This window comes from Amblyraja radiata, chromosome 5 (genome assembly GCF_010909765.2).
Source record: "Amblyraja radiata isolate CabotCenter1 chromosome 5, sAmbRad1.1.pri, whole genome shotgun sequence".
In the NCBI taxonomy this organism is placed as follows: Eukaryota; Metazoa; Chordata; class Chondrichthyes; order Rajiformes; family Rajidae; genus Amblyraja; species Amblyraja radiata.
In genome coordinates this window covers 55,472,270-55,493,436 of record NC_045960.1, presented here as the reverse complement: position 1 = coordinate 55,493,436, position 21,167 = coordinate 55,472,270, and the positions used below count along the sequence as shown (strand labels likewise).

Sequence of the window (21,167 nt, the reverse complement as noted above, 5' to 3'; positions counted from 1 at the left end):
GGCAGAGCCGAGCTGGAGCCAGCGGCTGCAAGTCTGGGGCCGCCCCACCAGCCCAGGGTGACCCAGGACACCTCCGGACAGGGACGGGTCACCGGGGAGGGGACGGGGACGGCCCAGCAGCAACTCAACAGCACCCGCAGCGACGGAGAGCCGGACCTGACCCCGACCATGGACAAAACGCAAGCCTGCACACAATGCAGCCGCCACCGTTGCCGAGACTGTTTTTCGCTTGTGACCTATCACCTGGGCATGCGCAGTCGAAATGCCAAACTCGCCACCTTCTTTATATTAAGTGGCACTGCTAGTCAAAACACTTTGTAGGCTGCCAAAGCATGTTTATTCTGGGCGATTGTACCTTCAGTTATTCACTAAAATGTCCAGGCAGGTCCTGGTGGAAAAGAAGGCTTACACAGATATTATGGATAATGCTACCAGCCCGTTAGGCACGGAGGTGAAAATAACATTATTAGACAAATGTGGAGAAAAGTTATTTGGATTCCAAAAAATTAATTCCATATTAGATGTGCTAGGGACATTCCACAGTGTACACGCAAATACATCAGGAAATGCACTAGCCTACTCCAGTTCACAATCATGTCTTGTGGGATGGAGTCTGATTCAAGTGAGTCAGGAACAATTAGCACCAGGATGTCCTTAATTGTGGGTCTGTGGCATGAGAGGCAATACCTGTTCAAAAGTACAATGCCCTTAAATTTCCTGGATTACAAGAGGACCTGTTCAGTACCGTCTTATTTCTCCGAAGGGAGAATTAGGTGGTTTTCACAGTAAAATAATGCATCAGCCTCCTTACTCCACAAGAACATTTGTTTTCAGTAACTGAGTAAAGTTGACTGATCCATTTACGTAGCTCATTTCCCATTTGATTGTAACCTCGAAGATTAAATAACTAGAAACTAAAAGGGGTGATTTAACACAGAATAGATGAGAAACCACTTTAAAATTCAAGGGTGAACACAAAATGCTGGAGTAAAGAGCCTGTCCCACTTGGCCGTCATTCGCGCGCCATTTACGCGACCTGCTAGCATGTGGGTAGCGCGGGACGGGCGCATGGAGTGGTGTGGAGGAGTGTGGACTTTGTCCTGCACGATACCTTCGCGCGCCACCGGCCTGTCGGGTAACTGACGGCCAAAGTGGGACAGGCCCAAGACCCCGGCTCGACGCAACGTCTCACCCCCAACAGCAGCAGAAGCAGGCAAACGATCGCCGAGCTCGGCCTGGGGCTCATGGCCGTTACGGATCCGGATCCACCCCCACAACTACTCCCAGAGCAGGGACAAGCCGATTTGAGATAGACACAAAATGCTGGAGTAACTCAGTGGGACCAGCAGCATCTCTGGAGGGAAGCAATGGGTGACGTTTCGGGTCGAGACCCTTCTCTCAGACTGAAGAAGTGTCTCGACCAGAAACATCATCCATTCCTTCTCTCCAGAGATGCTGCCGGTCCCGCTGAGTTACTCCTGCATTTTATAACTATCTTCAAATGACGTCACGCGCTCCAGACGGCTGTACGGACGCATGATGACATGCGCGACCGTCGCGCGTCAGTCACTACCGGCCTGTCGCGTAAATGACGGCCAAGTGGGACAGGCCCTTAACTCAGCGGGTGACGCAACATCTATGGAGAGAAGGAATTGGCGACGTTTCGGGTCAAGACCCTTCTTCAGACGCTGGTGCTAAATGTTCCTCACTAGTTTGAAGCAGATTCCATCCCACAAGACAAAATCAAGGCACGAGGGACGAGAGTTAGTGCCCAAAGTGCATAAATATATTGCAGTTTATGGAACAATGGAATTTCATGGAATTCTATTGGCATAATTTCAAACCATAGCAAAGCAAATTACACAATGACATGCCAGAGAATATGGACAGGCAAAGTTTCAGGTCAGAAAAGGTGTCAGGATTCCAGCATTTGCCGTTGCTTATGTCCCCAAACTATTGTACTTGTTTCATACGTTTATTGGCTGTTGAGTTTTCTTGGAAATAATAGGTCACAGAATGAGTACAGCATGCCATAACCTGAGAGACGGTGAATGACCAACATGCACATATGTACGGACACACTAATTGACATTAACTAACACTAAGAAATTAATATTGAATTGCTAAACTTGCTATTGTGTTGTACTGCTTACAGCTGCAAGAACGTGTAGCAATCAATAAAGGGCTATAGGCCTATTGCGAGTTTATGTACAGGGCCATATCTATCCATACACTGTATACTTGTATTCATACTTATGCATTTTAAACATGTATGTCATGTTTTATACTTTGGCAATATAACAATGTTTTTTTATCCTGCCAATAAAGTTTTTTAATTGAATTGAATTGAATTGAGTACTGGTCACCATATTACCGAAAATATTGATTGAAAAGGGTTCAGAAGGAAATTTACGGAGCATTGTTAAGACTGGAATATGTTAAATATGAGGAAAGATTGTACAAAAGCCGAGTTTTTTTTTAAAGCAAGGGAACTTTTTTTTAAATTATAAAGAGACCAAGGCAGAGCAAAAGAAATCTATTACTCTTTACAGATGTGACTAGAACGACGAGTACAGGTTCAAAGAGTTGAAGAGGTAAAGATAATTAATTGCACCCAGGGAAACATGGGGTTTGGAATACACTGCAAAAGCGCATCACATTTGAAGGGCACATCGACGTCTATTTCAAGAGCACCAGACAAGCGTTTGTAGATGGGATCAGGTTGGGCAGCTATTTTCTCCACCAACATAGACATAATAGGGTTAAATAACTTCTGTCTCTGTTGTAAAATGTTCAACATTCTGCAAATGTATATGCTTACAACTAGCCTATAGAAACAAAATAAGACTAATCACGAGGTGGAGAAGGATTCATAATGACACAACAAGCCAAGGAGGAAGAAATGAAGCACCATTTTTTGCTACATTTAATGGCAAAAATTAAGGCCTGCAGAAAAATGGTGACCCATCTCTGTTCCTTTTTTCTGTCTCCTTCAAAATTGGTAATTTAGACCTTCTTGGATCTTTAATTAGAAGAATTGTGTTAGAATGGTTGAGGATATTCCTTCTGATATACAATCTTTACAGTTTAGTGAAAGTTGAATCTGGAAGGATGGAAGTGTTGCTGGTCACAACTTTTACTATGGCCACCCCATTTCCACACAAGTGCTGGGTGGCTTTCTCTTAAAGCTCGATTTAGAGATCCTGTGTTACGCAGTAAACACATCACTCTGGAACCCTAGGATTAAGACCATTCCACAATCACATGTCGTTTGCAAACGTGGCTGGCAGAGATGACTTGTCATTTCTCACTGAATACACCATCATAGACTGTAGTGCACAAAGATGTCAAATATTTGGAGCTTTAACTAAACAGCTATAATGCAGTAAGAACATTGGCCCTGCATATAGCTACACAATAGGATAATAGAAGTGTTGTTTTTAGAGTCAATGATGGTGCCACAGAGGAAATAGATAGAACATTCAATTAGAGGAGAAAATCAATACCAGTGTCATAAAACCTTATTCAACATCACTTAACATATCTGCTCTCTTGTAGCCAGCCTTGTATTGTCACTGTTTCAGCAGGCCTTAATACTAAAGAGCTATAGTCTCTATTGCCAAAATAGATGTTGCAATTGGTTGTTTGAATGGGTACTTCAGAGTCGCTAGAAACAACACAATCTTTTTTTTTTAAATGGCTAAAGCATCACTCACCAAGAATATTTATAAAGACTGCTTCTTCAGAGGTCCACCAGAATTTCCTTATGACGCTATTGGTGATGATATTTGTTTTTTTTGCTGTTTTTAATAGCTACATGCCAGAATATGCAAATATGTTCCATTTAAAACGTTGGTCCAAGTTCAAAAAGACAGGCACAGGAACTTGTCTAAAATTCCTGTGCAACTTTCTATGGCTTAATGCTCGAAACTATAACCAGTGAGGCAACTTTGTTACTGTTTTTGCTCTTGCATAAAACAGTAGAGGCTTTTATTTTGCCTCCTGAAAATTACTTTGTCCATCTTCACTCAAGACCTATCCATTTTTTCAGTGGCTATTTATTATTTTTGATTCAGAATTCTTGTTTTTCCCTTCAGAAATTAACTATATCATATTTATTTGTTTTCAAAAGATCAAATGTTGTGCCTACTGGATCACAAAGCAAAAAAAGAAATCTTCTAGTAAACCTAAAAACTAACAACTTACTTGTCCTTTGCTTGCTGCGTACACCGTTCACTGCAAAATTTACTTCCATGACTAAACTCCTCAGTCATCCCATAATGACCGCAATTCTCACAGCAAAGTATGCCCTCCATACTGGGTGGCTCCTCCATGTTTGATGGAATGGAATTTCTAGATAAAACTAAATGACAAAAATGCAGTGCTTATTAATATTGTGAACATAAAATATTGTCACATATGTATTTGATAAACTACACATCAATATTATTAAATAATTGTCAAACCAGAAGTGCAAAATTACAAGAGACAAAAATTACCATTCATGAAAAAACTGGCAATTGCTATCGTATGAAAATTCATGTTCGGTATTGAATATGAAAATTATGCTTCCTGCTGATTAACACTAGAAGTTTAGTTGCTCTAGGAATTCAGGCTACAAATTAGTAGCTTGCTAAAAAGAAAGGCCAGTTTTAGGAATATAATCCAAAATTAAATTATTGCACAAAATACCACACAGTAAAAAAAACATGGATGATCATCTCAAAATCCTGCACTGACCTTCCTGTGCAGTGGGCACATTCCATGTTGTTGTTGCAGTTGCCTTTTTTATCCTATCCACTTCTGTTTCATCTGTGATGATCTCCAATGCACCAAACTCATTTATTCTGAACTGAAGTCAAAAGATGTTAATAATATCAATCGTCATTCATAATAGCAATCACAAATAACAAGTTCTTAAAAACCCAGGAAAATGGTTTTCCACACTAATCATGTCCATTTCGACAAGTAATCCTCGGTACATATCAGCAGTGGATAAAGTTTCCTAAACTGGCAGCTAAAAACATTTCAATATTATTTTTAGACTTGTATACGTTTTACCTTTAAATCACTCCCTGGAAGTGTAGCTATTCCATCCTTCCAATCCATAGCACTGAAAACATCAAAATCCTGACTACCAGTAGCAGGAGAGCAGTCACTCACAATGCTTTTCTCCATCACAGTTACTACTGTTGCGAAATCTATATAAGGAAAAACCAAAACAGATTTGTATGACACATGATTTTGAGTGACAGTGAAATTAACATATCCAAAAAAAACCTTTAATCAAATGCTTATTGGACACAATAGTTTAATTCTTTACCTCATTCCACCCGATATTTTTTCTTATCTCAAGGAAAACATCTGCACAATTGCTTAGATGGCAACCACTGCTAGTCCACCCAGCCATGGGGCCATTTAAACCCCATGCCGCACAGTTAGATAGGCCACTTAAGTGAAATACTGGCGAGGAGATATAGGGAAAGATCTGGCCACAAACAATCAGATACCGACGCTTACTTATGCCTCAAAAATGCCAGGTACTGACCATCTCCAACACAAGGGAATTCAATCACTTGCCATTGTGGGTCAATAGCATTATCATCGGCAAATCACGCAATATGAATATACTGGGCATCAGCATTGACCAGAAACCCATTAGGACGACCCACATAAATAGTATGACTACAAGAGCAAGGCACAGATTGTGCATTTTGAGACAAGTGACTTACTTTCTGTCACATCAAGTTCTTTCCATCATCTGCAAAGGCGCTTTGGAAATTTCATGGAATATGCTGTACTTGCCAAAGTGGCAGCTTAACACCACCAAGGACAATGCAACCGACTTGACTGATATCTCATTTACCACCGCAAACATTAAACTCCTCCACCATTCACCTAGGCTACTCGAATAACAACACTCACAATCCCACCAAACCTCTATCCTCACTCCCTCCTCCTGATGGTAGAGTTCAAGAGTTTCAGGCACATAGGAACAACACCATCTGCATGCTCCCCTCCAAGTCTTGACATGGAGACATATCGCTATCCCTTGGTCTTTGCTAGGTCCAAGTCCTGGAAGTGCCAATCAGAAGGACTGCAGCAGTTCAAGAATTTAGCCCACTATCACCTTTTAAGGCAAGTGCAACTGGACAATAAATATTGACCTTGCCAAGATTACCCAAATCTTAAAAAAATAACACTTATATGGTCACAATGGGTGAGAATGGGCTGAAGTTACAGTGGGGAAAGCAAGCCTTTGGAAAAATCATGCCCAAAGATTTTCTTATGGAATCTTTGGAAGCTAAATTAAATAAATAACCCAAACACAAAATTAACCTCAACATGTTCCTTTCATACCAGGCTAATTGACTAAGAAAGCAAGGCGATTAAGGAAATGGCAAATACAGATCCAAATTTTTCAATTCATGACTGCAGGGAATTATCAATGGATAGGCCCAGTATGAAATTGCAGCTGCATTATATTGCTTTAGTATTTTTGGGATCCTTGTGATCCTACTGGTTGGATATACATAATAGTGATGCTGAGTTGTTGAGTCGGATACTGCAAAATCCATCCTGTGAAGTGCATGTGCATGAAGTGCACTGCCAAATTCCCAACCATTTTTTAAGCAATTCAAAAGAATAGACAATCTTTGGACTTACCTCGGATAAAAAGTAACTCCATTTAGAATTATAGCTCAACAAGATGCTCGTATTCTAATACAGTGGCACATTTCAGTAATTATATTCCTAATGATTCATGCCCATAGGGTAACATGTTTTATCTACAACTAGAGAGATAACTAGAGAAAATCCTCTGTTATGATGAATCTCACTGCACAATGTTATGGTAATTATATGGTAACACATCGATGCATAGGAGCGAAGGTGGGCAATATCCCTACAGGCACTTGAAAAGATCCTAACCTGTAGAAATCAAAAGGCATTGGTGATTTTCATTTCACCAATTAGGAAAGCAACAGATCAGCTTGAGGCAAGGTTGTCACAGCCTACTTCCTGATGTGCAGTAACCCAAGATACTGCACATCAGATACACAGCTTGATTTACAGGCTTTACAAGATTTACAGCCTTGAGTGTAAACGGCACAATATGATCTTCCAGGTATCCCTTGTAGTCTTCACCTCTACCTCATAGGAAACAGACATACTGTATAATTGGCATTACAATGAGAAACCCAAAGAGTCAGATTTACTATTTAATGATGTATTTAAGAATTTTGATCAGTGGGCAAAATAGATCATTTTTTCTTTCCCCCCCTCAAATCTCTTTCTGGGTTAGGTTATACAGTTCTGTTCTGCTAGGAGGTCATCTGTGAAGGAAGGTGGTAGTCTACTTTTTTTTAATGTTTCAATTTTCAAAGAGACGTTACTTTCAGTCTGAAGAAGGGTCCTGGCCAAAAACATCACTCATCTATGTTCTCCAGAGATGCTGCCTGACCCACTGAGTTCCTCCAGCACTTTGTGTCATCTTTTGTAAACCAGCACATACAGTTCCAAGTATCTCACTCTCTTACTTTCATTTGGCTACGTTTCAATGTAAAATACTCAAAAGTATCCATGTTTCCATCACAAGTTCCCCATCAAAAATAGTATTCAAATTTGGAAAGAATGGAAAGAGCCAATTTCTCACCGGTATCCAATGTTTACAGTTAAGATGCTCCAATTAAATAGTAATCAAATAACAGGGGGGGAAAAAGATTAATTGAGCGTTTCTGGCAATCAAAAACTTTGGAAAGAACATTAAAGTTAATTTCTCAAATGTGGACTCAACATGATTTGGGAAAAAGTTGTGGCCAAAAACAACAGCGTAAGTGTGAAATTAATGCAGATCCATAAAACAAAACCCTGCTTCTGAAATCTTTTATCTGAAAGTGTTCCAGCACTGGCCTGAAGTACATTCTTCAGTTGGGAAATTATAATGTGTAATAACTTAACATGCATGTTACATTGATACATGAAAACGTTCTTTAAAACAGTTATTAGTGCTTCTTTTTTTTTTTTTTTTGAAAATATTTTTTATTGGAGATAGGTACATAACCAAATTACATCATTACAGTCTTACATTTTTAAATTGATAATATTGTCAATTATTATTACATTGTCTCCAATACTTTTTGCCTTTTTTTTTTTTTTTAAACTAGATAGAACTAAAGAGATAGATGAAGTAAAGAAAGAAAAGAAAGAGAAGGAAAAAAAAAAAAAAAAAAAAAAAAAAAAAAAAAAAAAAGGTAGTTAAAGAAGAATGGAAAAATTTATTAAAATAAAAAAGACTTCATTCGAGATATATTCGTACATTTCAGAGTATAATATTTCATCCATTCTTTAGCCCGCGTGCTAGTCAGGTTCCTGTGCTGAACCATTCTGACCCTTTAAGTAATCAATAAAAGGAGACCATGTTCCAACGAATAATTCCTGTTTGTCCAACAGGGAAAATCTGATTCTTTCCACGTTTAAGGTCTCCGTCATTTCTATAATCCACATTTTGATTGTGGGGGCCGTAGGTCCTTTCCAAAATTTTAGAATTAATTTTTTTCCTGTTATTAAACTATAATCAATAAAGTTTCTTTGTGTTGTTCTAAGTGTTTGATTTAATTCTAATATTCCGAGTATTATTAATTTTGGATCTGGGTCCAATTGTGTGCTGGTTACTTTAGATATTATACTAAAAATATTTACCCAGAATTTTTTTATTTTTATACAGTTTGCAAACATATGAGATAATGTAGCTTCTAAATGTTGACATTTATCACATATAGGTGAGATATGTTGAAAAATTTTATGTAGTTTTGTTTTTGAATAATGTAACCTATGTATTACTTTAAATTGTATTAGAGAATGTCTGGCGTTTAGTGAACACTGATGTATGTGTTGCAAACTTTCTTCCCAAGTATCTTTCGTTATTACTTGATTTAATTCTTTTTCCCATGTTTGTCTGTGTAAGTCCGTCGAGGGAATGTCACTGTCTAATAAGATATTGTATATATAAGATATTAATTTTTCTGTATTAGGATGTTTGTTCCAACATTCATCAAGAATTTCTGAATTTCTAATTCGAAAATTTTGGGAGTTCGATTTTACATAATCTCTAAGTTGAAGATATCTGAAATAATCATTTCCTCGAAGTCCATAAGTCTGTTGCAATTCCTGAAATGTCAGAAAAGTGCCTTCCTTGTAAAGTTGTCCCATATTTTTAATTCCATAATTCTTCCATTGTGTAAAACCCCCGTCCAACCATGAAGGCTTAAACAAAGGATTATTCACAATTGGAAGAAAAAGTGATAAATTATCTAATTTTAATGTCTTTTTTAATTGTTTCCAGATTCGTATAGCACTAAATATTATAGGGTTTTCCCTATAAATTTTTTTGTTTAATTTAGACGTAGCAAATAATATCGAACCGATATCAAAAGGTAAACAATCTTCCTTTTCCATTTTTAACCAGTCTGGTTGATGATCTATTTCTTCCAACCAGAAATTCATATTTTTAATGTTAACTGCCCAGAAATAAAACAAAAAATTGGGTAAAACCAAGCCTCCATTTATTTTTGATTAGTGCTTCTTTTGCGGGGGAATATTTACAATGCAAAGAAATGTGCCAAGTATTCATATATGAAATGCTGATGGATAGATGTATTTCACAACTTACAAGCCTCTTGCTTACCCCTGACTGTCTGAAGAAGGGTCCCAACCCGAAATATCACCTATTCCTTCTCTTCAGAGATGCTGTCTGACCTGCTGAGTTACTCCACTTTGTGTGTTTATCTTCGGCCTATAGCATTACCAGCTTTTTTTTTTAAATTGCCATTTAAATGGTCTGGTGAGCGTTGGCAATGATTCGTATGTGGGGGAGAGTAATCAAACCAAACCCAACCTCAGCAATCCGTTAGATTCACATCAATAAATGAGTATGCATCTGGGAGTCATAATAAATTCTCTCTTCCATGACAACTGATGAGGTTTTCTGCTGCATCTTAGTGCCAATATAACTTAACGCACACGTCTTTTTCCTGGGGTGGGGGAATCAAAAACCAGATGGCATTAGATTTAAAGTGAGAGGCTAAAAATGTAATAGAAACCCAGGGAGCACCTTTGCACACAGAAGACGGTAGGTATATGGAACGAGCTGCCAGAGGAAGAAATTGAGGCAGGTACAATAACAATATTTAAAAAGGCATATGGACGGTTGCATGGATAGGAAAGATGTAGTGTTGTTATCTTCTGCCATCCCTGCCATCAGTGGGGCTCCAGATCTGCCGACTGCTGTGCGTGGGACTCGAGAGGCTGTAGGGGGGTGGTGGGTGAGTAGACTGAACGTTTTTCCATTGTTGTCAGGGAGGGATTTCCTCTTACCACAAGCTTATGATGTAGAAGAAATCCCGTTCTGTCATCCGTTCACATTTTTTTTTCTGGTCTATTGAATCGCTGGATTTGAAAGTCGGGGCTCAAATTCAAGGCCTTCAAAATCACGGATCGCAAGTTCAGGCTAGAACATAAGGTATGTAGGACGTTTATCTAACATCTTATCTAGTTTTTGGTGTAATATAATTTTAATCTGACGTTGCGAAATAAGTTAATTAGGCCCAGATATCGGCAACATGATCATTATCCGTATTGTGTAATTGTCTATCCGTGATCACTATTTTCATGCTAAATATCCGACTAAAAACTTCCACAGTACATACAGATTGGATTGTGGCCGCCATGACTGTTCTGTATGTGTGTCTGTGTAAAACGGCCCTTGTCCTCGATCACAGCTTTTGAGTTAAGTCAATACAAAACAATAGGGAACAAGATGCTAATTTCTTAGTACGAAAATGACCATAACGTTTTTAATACTGAAGATATGAAAGGTTTTTTTTAATGCTTTATCTGATGGGATAAATTACAGGCTTGATTTTTAAAATCTCAAAATTTTGTAATATTCCTAAAAGATGCAGAGGAATATAAGCCAAATGCAGGCAAATGAGATTGGCTTAGGTGGCACATATTGATTTGCCAAATTAGGACATATTACACTAACAAACCTGTTTCTGTGCTGTATTACTCAATGACATAACTTAGTTCAGCATAGCTCCAGTTCAAGTGTAATCAGCCCGAGAAAGGATCCGGAAACAACACGCCACCGTTCCACGTTGTCCAGATATGTTGCCTGACCCCCTTAGTTACTCCAGCATAGAGTCTTACAGTGTAGAAACAGGCCATTCTGCCCATCTTCCCCATGCCGATCAACATGCCTCATCTACACTAGTCCCACCTGCCCATGTTCGGCGCATATCCCTCCAACCAGTCCTATCTATGTATGTCTAAATACTTATTAAACATTGCGATAGTCCCTGCCTCAACTATCTCCTCTGGCAGACAAAAGTGTTGGAGAAACTCAGCGGGTGCGGCTGCATCTATGGAGCAAAGGAAATATGCAACGTTTCAGGCTGAAACCCTTCTTCAGACTGATGTGGGGGGGGGAGAGAAGAAAGGAAGAGGAGGAGCCAGAGGGCTGAGGGAGAGCTGAGAAGGGGAGGAGACAATAAGGGCTACCAGAAATTGGAGAAGTCAATGTTCATGCCGCTGGGGTAAAGACTGCCCAAGCGAAATATGAGGTGCTGCTCCTCCAATTTCCGATGGTGCTCACTTTGGCCATGGAGGAGGCCCAGGGCAGAAAGGTTGGATTCGGAATGGGAGGGGGAGTTGAAGTGCCAAGCCAACGGGAGATCAGGTTGGTTATTGGGGACCGAGTGGAGGTGTTCGGTGAAACGATCGCCAAACCTACACTTGGTCTCACCAATATAGATCAGCTGACATCTAGAGCAGCGGATGCAATAGATGAGGTTGGATGAGGTGCAGGTGAACCTCTGTCGCACCTGGAACGACTGCTTGGGCCCTTGAATGGAGTCGAGATGGGAGGTAAAGCGACAAGTGTAGCATTTCTTGTGGCTGCAAGGGAAAGTGCCCAGGGAGGGGGTGGTACGGGTGGGAAGGGAAGAATTGACCAGGGAGTTACGGAGGGAGTAGTCTTTGCGGAAAGCAGACGGGGGGGGGGGGGAGGAGATGGGAAGATGTGGCGAGTTGTGGGGTCACGTTGGAGGTGGCGAAAATGACAGAGGACTATTTGTTGTATGTGACGGCTATTAGGGTGGAAGGTGAGGTCTAGGGGGACTCTGCCCTTGTTCCGAGTGGGGGGGGGGGGAGATGGGGGGAGGGTATTGAAGAAACCCTGGTGAGAGCCTCAGCTATAGTGAGGGACGGGAACCCCCGTTCGCTGAAGAATGAGGACATTCCGATGCCCTGGTGTGGAACACCTCATCCTGGGAGCAGATGTGGCGTAGATGGAGGAGTTGGGAGTAGGGGATGGAGTCCTTACAGGAAGCAGGGTGGGAAGAAGTGTAGTCTAGAAAGCCATGGGAGTCAGTGGGTTTATAGTGGATGTCGGTCAGAAGTCTATCATCTGAGATGGAGATAGTGAGGTCAAGAAATGGTAGGGAATATTCCAGGTGTATTTGAGAGCCGGATTGAAGTTGGTGGTGAAATGGATGGTCAGTGAGTTGTGTGTGGGTGCAGGAGGTAGCACCAATGCAGTCGTCGATGTAGCGGAGGTAGAGGTCGGGGATGGGGCCCTGGTACGCCTCGAACAAGGATTGTTCGACGTACCCTACAAAGATGCAGGAATAGCTAGGGCCCATGAACATGCCCATAGCTATGCCTCGTATTTGGAGGAAATGGGAGGAGTCAAACGAAACGTTATTAAGGGTAAGGACCAGCTCCGCTAGGCGGAGGATAGTATCTAGGGGAGAAGATAAAATCAGGCCGTGCGGGTCTGGGGATCGATGAGGTTGTAGGCTTGGGGGGGGGGCAGGGAGCCGCAGTGGATGAAGTCAGTGATGGTGCTCGAGATAGTGGCCTGGTGCTCATCTGTGGGGTCATGGTCCAGGGATAAGTAGGAGGAGATGTCTGAGAGTTGGCACGTGGCATCAGCCTTGTAGAGATCCACGCGCCAAACTACCACCGCACCTCCCTTGTCGGCAGGTTTGATCACCCAGTCTGGGTTGTTGCGGAGTGAGTCGATGGCTTACGTTCGGGGGGAGGGGAGGGGGGGGGGGGGGCGAGAGGTTAGAGTGAGACAGGGGAGTGGAGAAATTGAGGCGGTTGATGTCCCGCCGGCAGTTTAAAATAAAAAGATCTTCTCATGGAAGAATGCTGTGAGGCGGATGCGACGATAGAAGAGCTCCAAATCGTGGTGGTGGGGACAGAGGGGGACAAAGGTGAGGCCTCTGCCGAGGACAGACCATTCGGTATCTGAGAGGAGGAGGTCAGGGGGGGGGATGGTAAACATACGGCAGAGATGGGGATTGGGACCGGAGGAAGGCAGGTGAGTGGACTGAGGCCGAGGCGATGTGTGGTGGGTGGTCAGGGAGGAGGGGGGTATGAGGACTGTAGTGTGGGTGGGGAAGAGCTGGGGTCATATCCTCCTCTGGCAGCTCATTCCATTCCACCCCTCATCCTCCTGCACTCCAAGGAATAAAGTCCGACCCTGCTCAACCTCTCCCTATAGTTGAGACCCCCGAATCCTCAGTTTAGTATTATCATCATGTGTACAGAGGTATAGTGAAACGCTTTTGTTGTGTGCCAACCAGCCAGAGGAAAGACAATACATGATTACAATAGTGTCAATCGCAGTGTACAGATACATAAGAGAATAACGTTTTTTTGCAAGGTAAAGCCAATAAAATCCGATCAATGATAGTCCGAGGGTCCCCAATGAGGGAGATAGTAGTTCAGTCATGCTCTCTGGTTGCACTAGGATAGTTCAGTTGCCTGATAACAGCTGGGAAAAAACTGCCCCTGGATCTGGAGGTGTGCGTTTTCACACTTGTTTTTCCTTCCCCCCCCCCCGATGGCAGAGGGGAGAAGATGGAGAGGCCAGGGTGTGACTTGTCCTTGATTATGCTGCTGACCTTGCTGAGACAGTGCAAGGTATAAATGGAGTCAATGGGAGGGAGACAAAAACAGCTAGTGGTTAGATTGTATGATGGTCTGGGCTGCAGCCGCAATTTGCTGCAATTTCTTGCGGTCTTTGATGGAGCTGTTCGAGTTCACATTTATTGCCACATGCACCAATTAAGGTTCAGTGGAATGTGATTTATCATGCAGCCACACAATCAAAAAGAGCACAATACACAATAGAATATAACATGAACATCCACCACAGTGGAATCAACATTCTTCACTGTGGTGGAAGGCAATAGCGTTCAGTCAGTCCTCCTTTGTTCATCCATGATCGGGGCCATGAACCCTCCGCAGTCGCCTCTACGGACAGCCCGATGTACAGACCCTCTCATCGGGATGCTCGTAACTCCAACGTCGGGACGGCTTGAAGGCCCGAATCAGTCGCTTCCTACCGGAGACCGCAGCTTCAGGATGTTATAGGCCGCAGGTCGGCGGTCGGAGCTCTTCTCCGGCAATCCCCGGCGAGGGATCCCCGAATCTGCGATGGAAAGTCCACGCTGCGCCCGCAGCTAGAAGCTCAGCGGGCCGCAGCTTCAGGATGTTATAGTTGCCAAAACCAAGCTATGATGCATCCCGATTAAATGCTTTCTATAGCGTATCTATAGAAGTTGGTGAGGATTGCAGGGGACATGCCAAACTTCCAAAGCCTTCTTAGGAAGTAGAGACTTTGGTGTTCTTTCTTGGTCGTAGCTTCAATATGGACAGTCCAGGAGAAGTTGTTTGTGATAATTACTCCTAGGAATTTTAAGTTTTCAACCATCTCTACTTCGGCGCCATCAATGTAAACTGGGGTATGTGTACCGCTAATCTTCCTGAAGTTGATCACTATTGATCACTTTGTCTTGGCAACAACCTCATAAATCTTCTCTGCACCCTATCCAGCTTGACATCTTTCGTATAATATGTTGACCAAAACAGAACACAAACTCTAAATTTGGCTTCACCAACATCTTATGTAACTGCAGCCCGACCTCACAACTTTTATACCCAATACTCTGATGAAGGCCAATGTGCTGAAACCCTTTTTGACCACCTTAACTATGTGTGATGCCACTTTCAAGGAACTATGCACATGCACTCCCAGATCCCTCTGCTCTACAATACTCCCAGAGCCCAACCATTCACATTGTAGGCCCTGCCAATGTCAGACTTCCCAAAATGCAACACCTCACGTTTCTCTGTATTAAATTTCATCAACCATTCCTCAACCCACCTGCACAACTGATCAAGATCCTACTGTGCAGATTGTGCAGGCTGCACAGCACTTTGTGTCATCTGCAGTTCCTTAATTCTGCTGTCCAAATGTCGTTCGTTAATCTCCAGAAATTGGTCAACAACACAAAACCCATTAGCCAATTTCTATCTGGCTGAGATTCTGCAGTGAATGAAAACTTTTGCAGCGCTTGTCATTAACCTCAAAAAGTCAGCAAAGGTGTTTTTGCATAACTCATGCATTGCGTTTACATATTCTGACTCATTGTAGTCTGGAATGCATTATAAAAGGAAGCTGTTGAACCCATTACAAAAGAAACTGCAATTTTCCAAAACAATTATATGATTACTCAGGATGAGCAACCAGAGCAACATTCTGCCGGTGGAACTCAGCAGGTGAGGCAGCATCATGGGAGGGAAATGGACATGTGTTTCGGGTTGAAACTCTTCACCCGAGACTGGGTGGTATGGGGTCGGGGTGTGGGGGAGCAGGTAAAATATAGGGTTGAAAACGAGGTCCTGGATAGATTAATAGGAAAGTGAATGGAACAGAGGGGAAGGGGGTGTGGGTGAAATTGGGCAAATTCACTATTCATAGCATTGGGATTTAAACTACCCACATGGAATAGGAGGCGTTGTTCCTCTTGATTACATTTGGTCTCGCCCTAGCAGTGGGAGAAGTCAAGGGCAGGTAGGTTGATTCAGGAATGGGAAGAGGAATAAATATAGCTTCAGATGGCAATGGTTGAGCAAGTGCTCCGCATGCTGGTCGCCTAGTTTGTGCTTGGTCCCACCGATTTAAAGGCTGCCACATCAATAGCAATGCAATCGGGTTTTTTTTTTTAACAGTTCTGAAAACAGTTGTGCAGAAAAGTATATAAATGAGCACGTTTCATAAATAAAAATGTAAAGAATATTTATCATGGAATTGAGTATGTGACTACATCAACGATACAAGTTCTTTTTTGGATCAATATTTATAATATCACAAAAACTTCCCAAACTGACACCTCCATTGTCAGAGCGAGGCCACACACAAACTGGAGCGACAGCACCTCATAATCTGCTTTGATAGCGTGCAATCCAACACCCAACATTGAATTCTCCAATTTTAGGGAACTAACCTACTAACACCCCTCCCCCCTTTACTTTTCCCCCCCATACTCATTTCCCTGTGCTCCACTTGGATGTGTACATTTCTCCCCCCACCTTTATTCTTCCCTCCAGCTTTACATTTTGCACATCTTCTATCCTCATCTCACACTTTTTCATCTTTTCAACTCTGGCAATGAAAACCCCCTTCCCCTGCATCTACTTTTCATTTGCCAGAGCTGATCCCATCCCCATCTCTTTTCCAGCTTTCTCACAACGCCTCGCCCCACTACCTTCAGTCTGAAGAAGGGTACCGACCCAGAACAATACAATTCAATTCAATTTATTGTCATTTGGACCCCTTGAGGTCCAAACGAAACATTGCCTATCCATGTCACCGACCCAGAACATCGCCTACCCATGTTCTCCAGAGATGCTGCCTGCCCCGCTGAATTACTCCAGCACGTTGACAAATCAGTGTGTTTATTACAGATGCAAAAGGAATTGACATTCTTCAGGGTATATCACCGTCAATAAATTCTGGTTTGTTTTATTTGGCTAGAATCATCTGTTTCCCAAAGTAATGATGTTGGTTACAAAAACTGTGCATGTCATCATCATAATCACCAGCTCTAGGTCATGCATTTATTTTAGATATATTAAATTCACCACTAACAATAATAAGTGAGTTCAGTATTCCGACTGCGCATACCCAGCTCATGGGTTGCTCGCGATAAAAACACTCAGCGGCTGTGCTGCTGCATGGATGCAGACCTGCGTTTCGTCCGTGGTCGGGTCGGGCCTGGGTCACCGGCGCTGCAGGTGCTGTTGATTTGCTGCTGGGTCGTTCCCGTCCCCTCCCGAGTGTCCCGTCCCTGGCCGGGAGCGGCCAGGGATGTCCGGGGTGGACCTGGTGCTGGCGGTAGTCAGACGGGAGTGGCGTCCCAGGCTTGTAGCCAGCGCGGAAGGGAGGCGCTAGCTCCAGCTTGGCTCTGCCTGTCCCGCCGGAGGCACTTGGGAGGGGACGGGGATGGTCCAGTGGCAGTTCGACAGCGCTTGCGGCGCCGGGGACCTGGGTTTGATCCTGGCTGCGGATGAGGCGCAGGTCTGTGTGCATGTGGCGGCATGGTTGCCGAGAGTGTTTATCGCGAGTGACCTTTGACAAATCCCGTGACTCTTTGCGTTTACCAAACTCGCTTATTTTCTAATGTGTTTTACAAGTTCAATTATTGTCAAGTTCATTCATAAACAGACCATCTCAAAAGAACATGCATTTAAATGCATATGACCTACATTTAATAAACATTTGAGACATTTCTCTAAACGAATACATTATTTTATGCCACTACAGTATTTTTATTTGTTGAGAATACAACTGGCAATTTGCAGCAAATTCTCACACTTTGCCAAAAGTTAAATGACCACATTTATGGTGCTTGCTAAGGGATTGAATGTTCAGTACAGTGCCCTCCATAATGTTTGACACAATGACCCATCATTTTTTATTTGCCTCTGTACTCCACAATTTTAGATTTGTAATAGAAAAAAAAATCACATGTGGTTAAAATTGCACATTTTCAGATTTTAATAAAGGCCATTTTTATACATTTTGGCAGTGTGTATACATAGTCCTCCCATTTCAGGACACTATATGGGCAGAATTCAATGCTGCTTTAAAAAAAGTCATACCAGATCGATCATGTTCACCTGGTGGATCAGATCTAAAAAAACTTACAGTTAAGAGGCCAAACACCAAAAATGCAACTCTCTCTGAATACTTTTATGAAATGTTAATCTGGATCATGGACTCAAACCCCAAGCCATCCTGATTGATCGTACTGCGATTTAGCTGTGGTTCAGCAATTCAGTAGTGGGGACTACTGAGCCAGAAATACAGTCAAATATCCCATCACAACATACCCGGGAGAAACTAACAGATTAAAGATACAAAGTGTTGGAGTAACTCCGCAGGTCAGGCAGCATCTCTGGGGAACATGGATAGGTGGCGCTTCGGGTCAGGACATCCCTTCATAAAGACTCCATCTATTTCACCAATGTGCTGTAAAATTAGCAAAGCCCTGCCGCTATTCTACTGAGTAGTTTAAAGTGCAAGCTCACAACAAAGTGGCTATCTGTTAACTGCCCTCTGGAATGACTAGTTTCAAGGGCAATAAATCTGCCCACCAGCACAGATCTGCTGATAACTCAAAGATAGATGGTTTTAGCTAGTTATAAAGAGAACACAAACAGCCTAAATAGGCATACATATGAAGTGAATGGGCAATTTGCCAAATAAAGTGTGAGACAACACAATGTTATCCATTTTGGGAGGAAGAATGAAAATGCTAATTATTTATAAGGAATAAGACTAAAACATTTGAGTCCTGGTACCTGAAAAGTTAAAATGCAGGTGTGTCTTTTTACAATACTGCACACAAAAATGTGACAAATGGGGTCAAATATCAAATTCCTTCAAATAAGTTGACAAGCACTTTATTGGGTTCATGACTAACATAGTGTCAACAAACAAATATAAGAAAAGATAGCATATTGATGGCAAGTTTCTGAAAATAGCATCAGAATACACATTTACATTTTGTGTAACGGTTGTTGTGTGGTGTCCACCAGTGACCTGGTTGGCACAAAAAGTACACATATTTCTTATTCCTTTCTATGTTTATAAATACCACATGGAACAATAAAATTGCAAACACCATTTCCACTTCATTTACCTGATCATGTAGTAGAATACTGCATCCATCTGTGGACACCATAACACGCATTACACATCATATACACAAACGTACGTTGCGGTGGACACAAAAAAAAACGTTCATTTTGGTGTCCCAGCGAAAACCAAGCATTTTCACCGATGTGATCTAAACGGTACATTACGTTATGGATCTGAGCAACATCGATAGCCGATGATTCGTCAGATAGTTTGATTTGGGGTGATTTTTTTGTAAGTAAAATGTCTCCGTAACGGTCGTTGCGGAGCTACCCTAAGTTAACACGAAGGAATGAAGTTAGTGACTTGGTCCGTACAAAAGGTAAACAAGAGACAGTGTGGTGCCAAATTGAAGATTGGCTCAGTTTCTTAGTTTTTATGACCAACTTATGTAAAAAAAAAATTTTATTATAAAAAGTCGGGAAATATATCTTAAACGGATGCTGTGTTTTTGATACTACAATGTTTTTGATATATTAAATTGCAAAATAAGAAAAATGTATTAACTCACCCAAAAATCGCTACTACCATAGGATACCTCGTTGGGTGTTTGAAAAGCATTAGAGGTTTGGAGCCTCTGTGGTTTAACTTTGGAGGCACTGACCCCGATAACGGACGTTGTGACAATGGACACCAAGCACAACGACCGTTACGGGATCTTTACTGTACTGTATTACCTTAATGTTACTGTGTTTTTCTCCTAATATAGATGAAGATATTTTCTTATATCAAAATGTATATGTATGAGGGGCCATATGAAGTTTGTTTATGAATTAAATATTCATGACTAAATGTGGCAGAGTTTAATGTCACACTTTTGGTGTCCAAAATGGTGGGAAAATGATGAAAATTTGTCTATTATGAAAAAAGTTTTTTACCTTCGGCCTTGAACTTATCTAAGTTATATCTGCTATTTATAATGTTTCACATGATGGGTAGATTTTTGTTAAGAACACTGTATTTCTGTAAAAAAGTGACTACTAATCTTGCTTGTCAAAAATTCTCCAGTATTGTAAAAAGACACAGGTAAAGCAAGCAATTAGAAATGCTCATGGGATATTGCCCTTTATTGCAAGGGATATGAAGCTGAAAAGTGTTGATGCAATTTTAAAACATTGCAAGAAAAACCATACCGAGAGCAATTTTGATCTCAATATTTAGAGGATCTGCTTGCATTGAAAACAGTGAAGAACAAGGTTGATGTGTGGAATGAAACTGTGTAGATTAGCCCTGTGCTCACTGCAATTTAGAAAAATGAGAGATGATTCATTGAAATGAGGGAGCTTGTTGGGGTGTTTGCTGAAAAGATACACCCCTGAGCGGAACACAACAAGGTTTCAAAATAAAGGGTGAACTTCTGAAATAAAGATGAGGAGGAACAACTTCTGTCAGAGGTTGAAAATCTTTAGGAATCTCTATCCCGGAGAGCTCTTATGTTGGGTATTCAGCACAGTGATTGCCAGACAATTAAAATTACATGGGAGTTAAAGGAATTAAAGAAGAGAGCAGGAAAATACTATTAAAGCCAAGATTGGTTCAACCATGAACTGACTGAATGGCAGATTCACAGGCTTCAGGGAACAACAAGCCTACACCTGCTCCTGTTTCTTATATTCTTAGCTTTCCTCGTTAATATAAACAAAACTGTCAGAATTGGTCTTTTCTGAAACAACTGCTTCCTTAAACTGACAGCCTTCATGATCCCAAGAGAATAAAATCACAACAATTTCATAGGATTAATAAATCAGGAGCACTAATAAATCAGTTAATGGAGAGGAAAGCATTGCATATTTTTGACACATTGACTGTAATTGTAATATGACTGTAAACTGTAAAGTACAAAGTAAAACATGATGGAACTGGGAATTAATTATTTCAGAAATGTGTATTAAATCATTGAGTGTAAACTTTGTTATCTAATTGGTCAAATCAGAGAGACATCAGGGGCTCTTGGTACTGTCCATTGGCCAATCCCTATCCAAGGAAGGACCAACTAGGTTTCTATAGAATAGTTACAGAAAAACAGCCAGGATTCATAACGTTGAAGAAAAAAAAGTTGAAATGAACTGGATCATTTACGAAAATCCAGAGTTCTGTTAAGAAGTCAATA

At 41.5% G+C, this 21,167-nt stretch overlaps 1 protein-coding gene across 4 annotated transcripts in view; it reads right to left on the bottom strand.

Annotated features, from left to right (window-relative positions):
- The window catches only part of l3mbtl3 (L3MBTL histone methyl-lysine binding protein 3), a 120,280-nt gene that overhangs the window by 75,379 nt on the left and 23,734 nt on the right, over positions 1-21,167 (bottom strand). For 3 of the 4 annotated variants that reach the window (XM_033021250.1, XM_033021252.1, XM_033021251.1), the window contains exons 2-4: positions 5,062-5,201; positions 4,741-4,852; positions 4,207-4,363 (exon numbers count right to left, since the gene is read on the bottom strand). In XM_033021250.1, the coding sequence (XP_032877141.1) occupies positions 4,207-4,363; positions 4,741-4,852; positions 5,062-5,178 (386 nt within the window). In that variant the 5' untranslated portion in view covers positions 5,179-5,201. The remainder of the gene's footprint in view (positions 1-4,206; positions 4,364-4,740; positions 4,853-5,061; positions 5,202-21,167) is intronic. The other variant, XM_033021254.1, reaches the window with a different exon arrangement.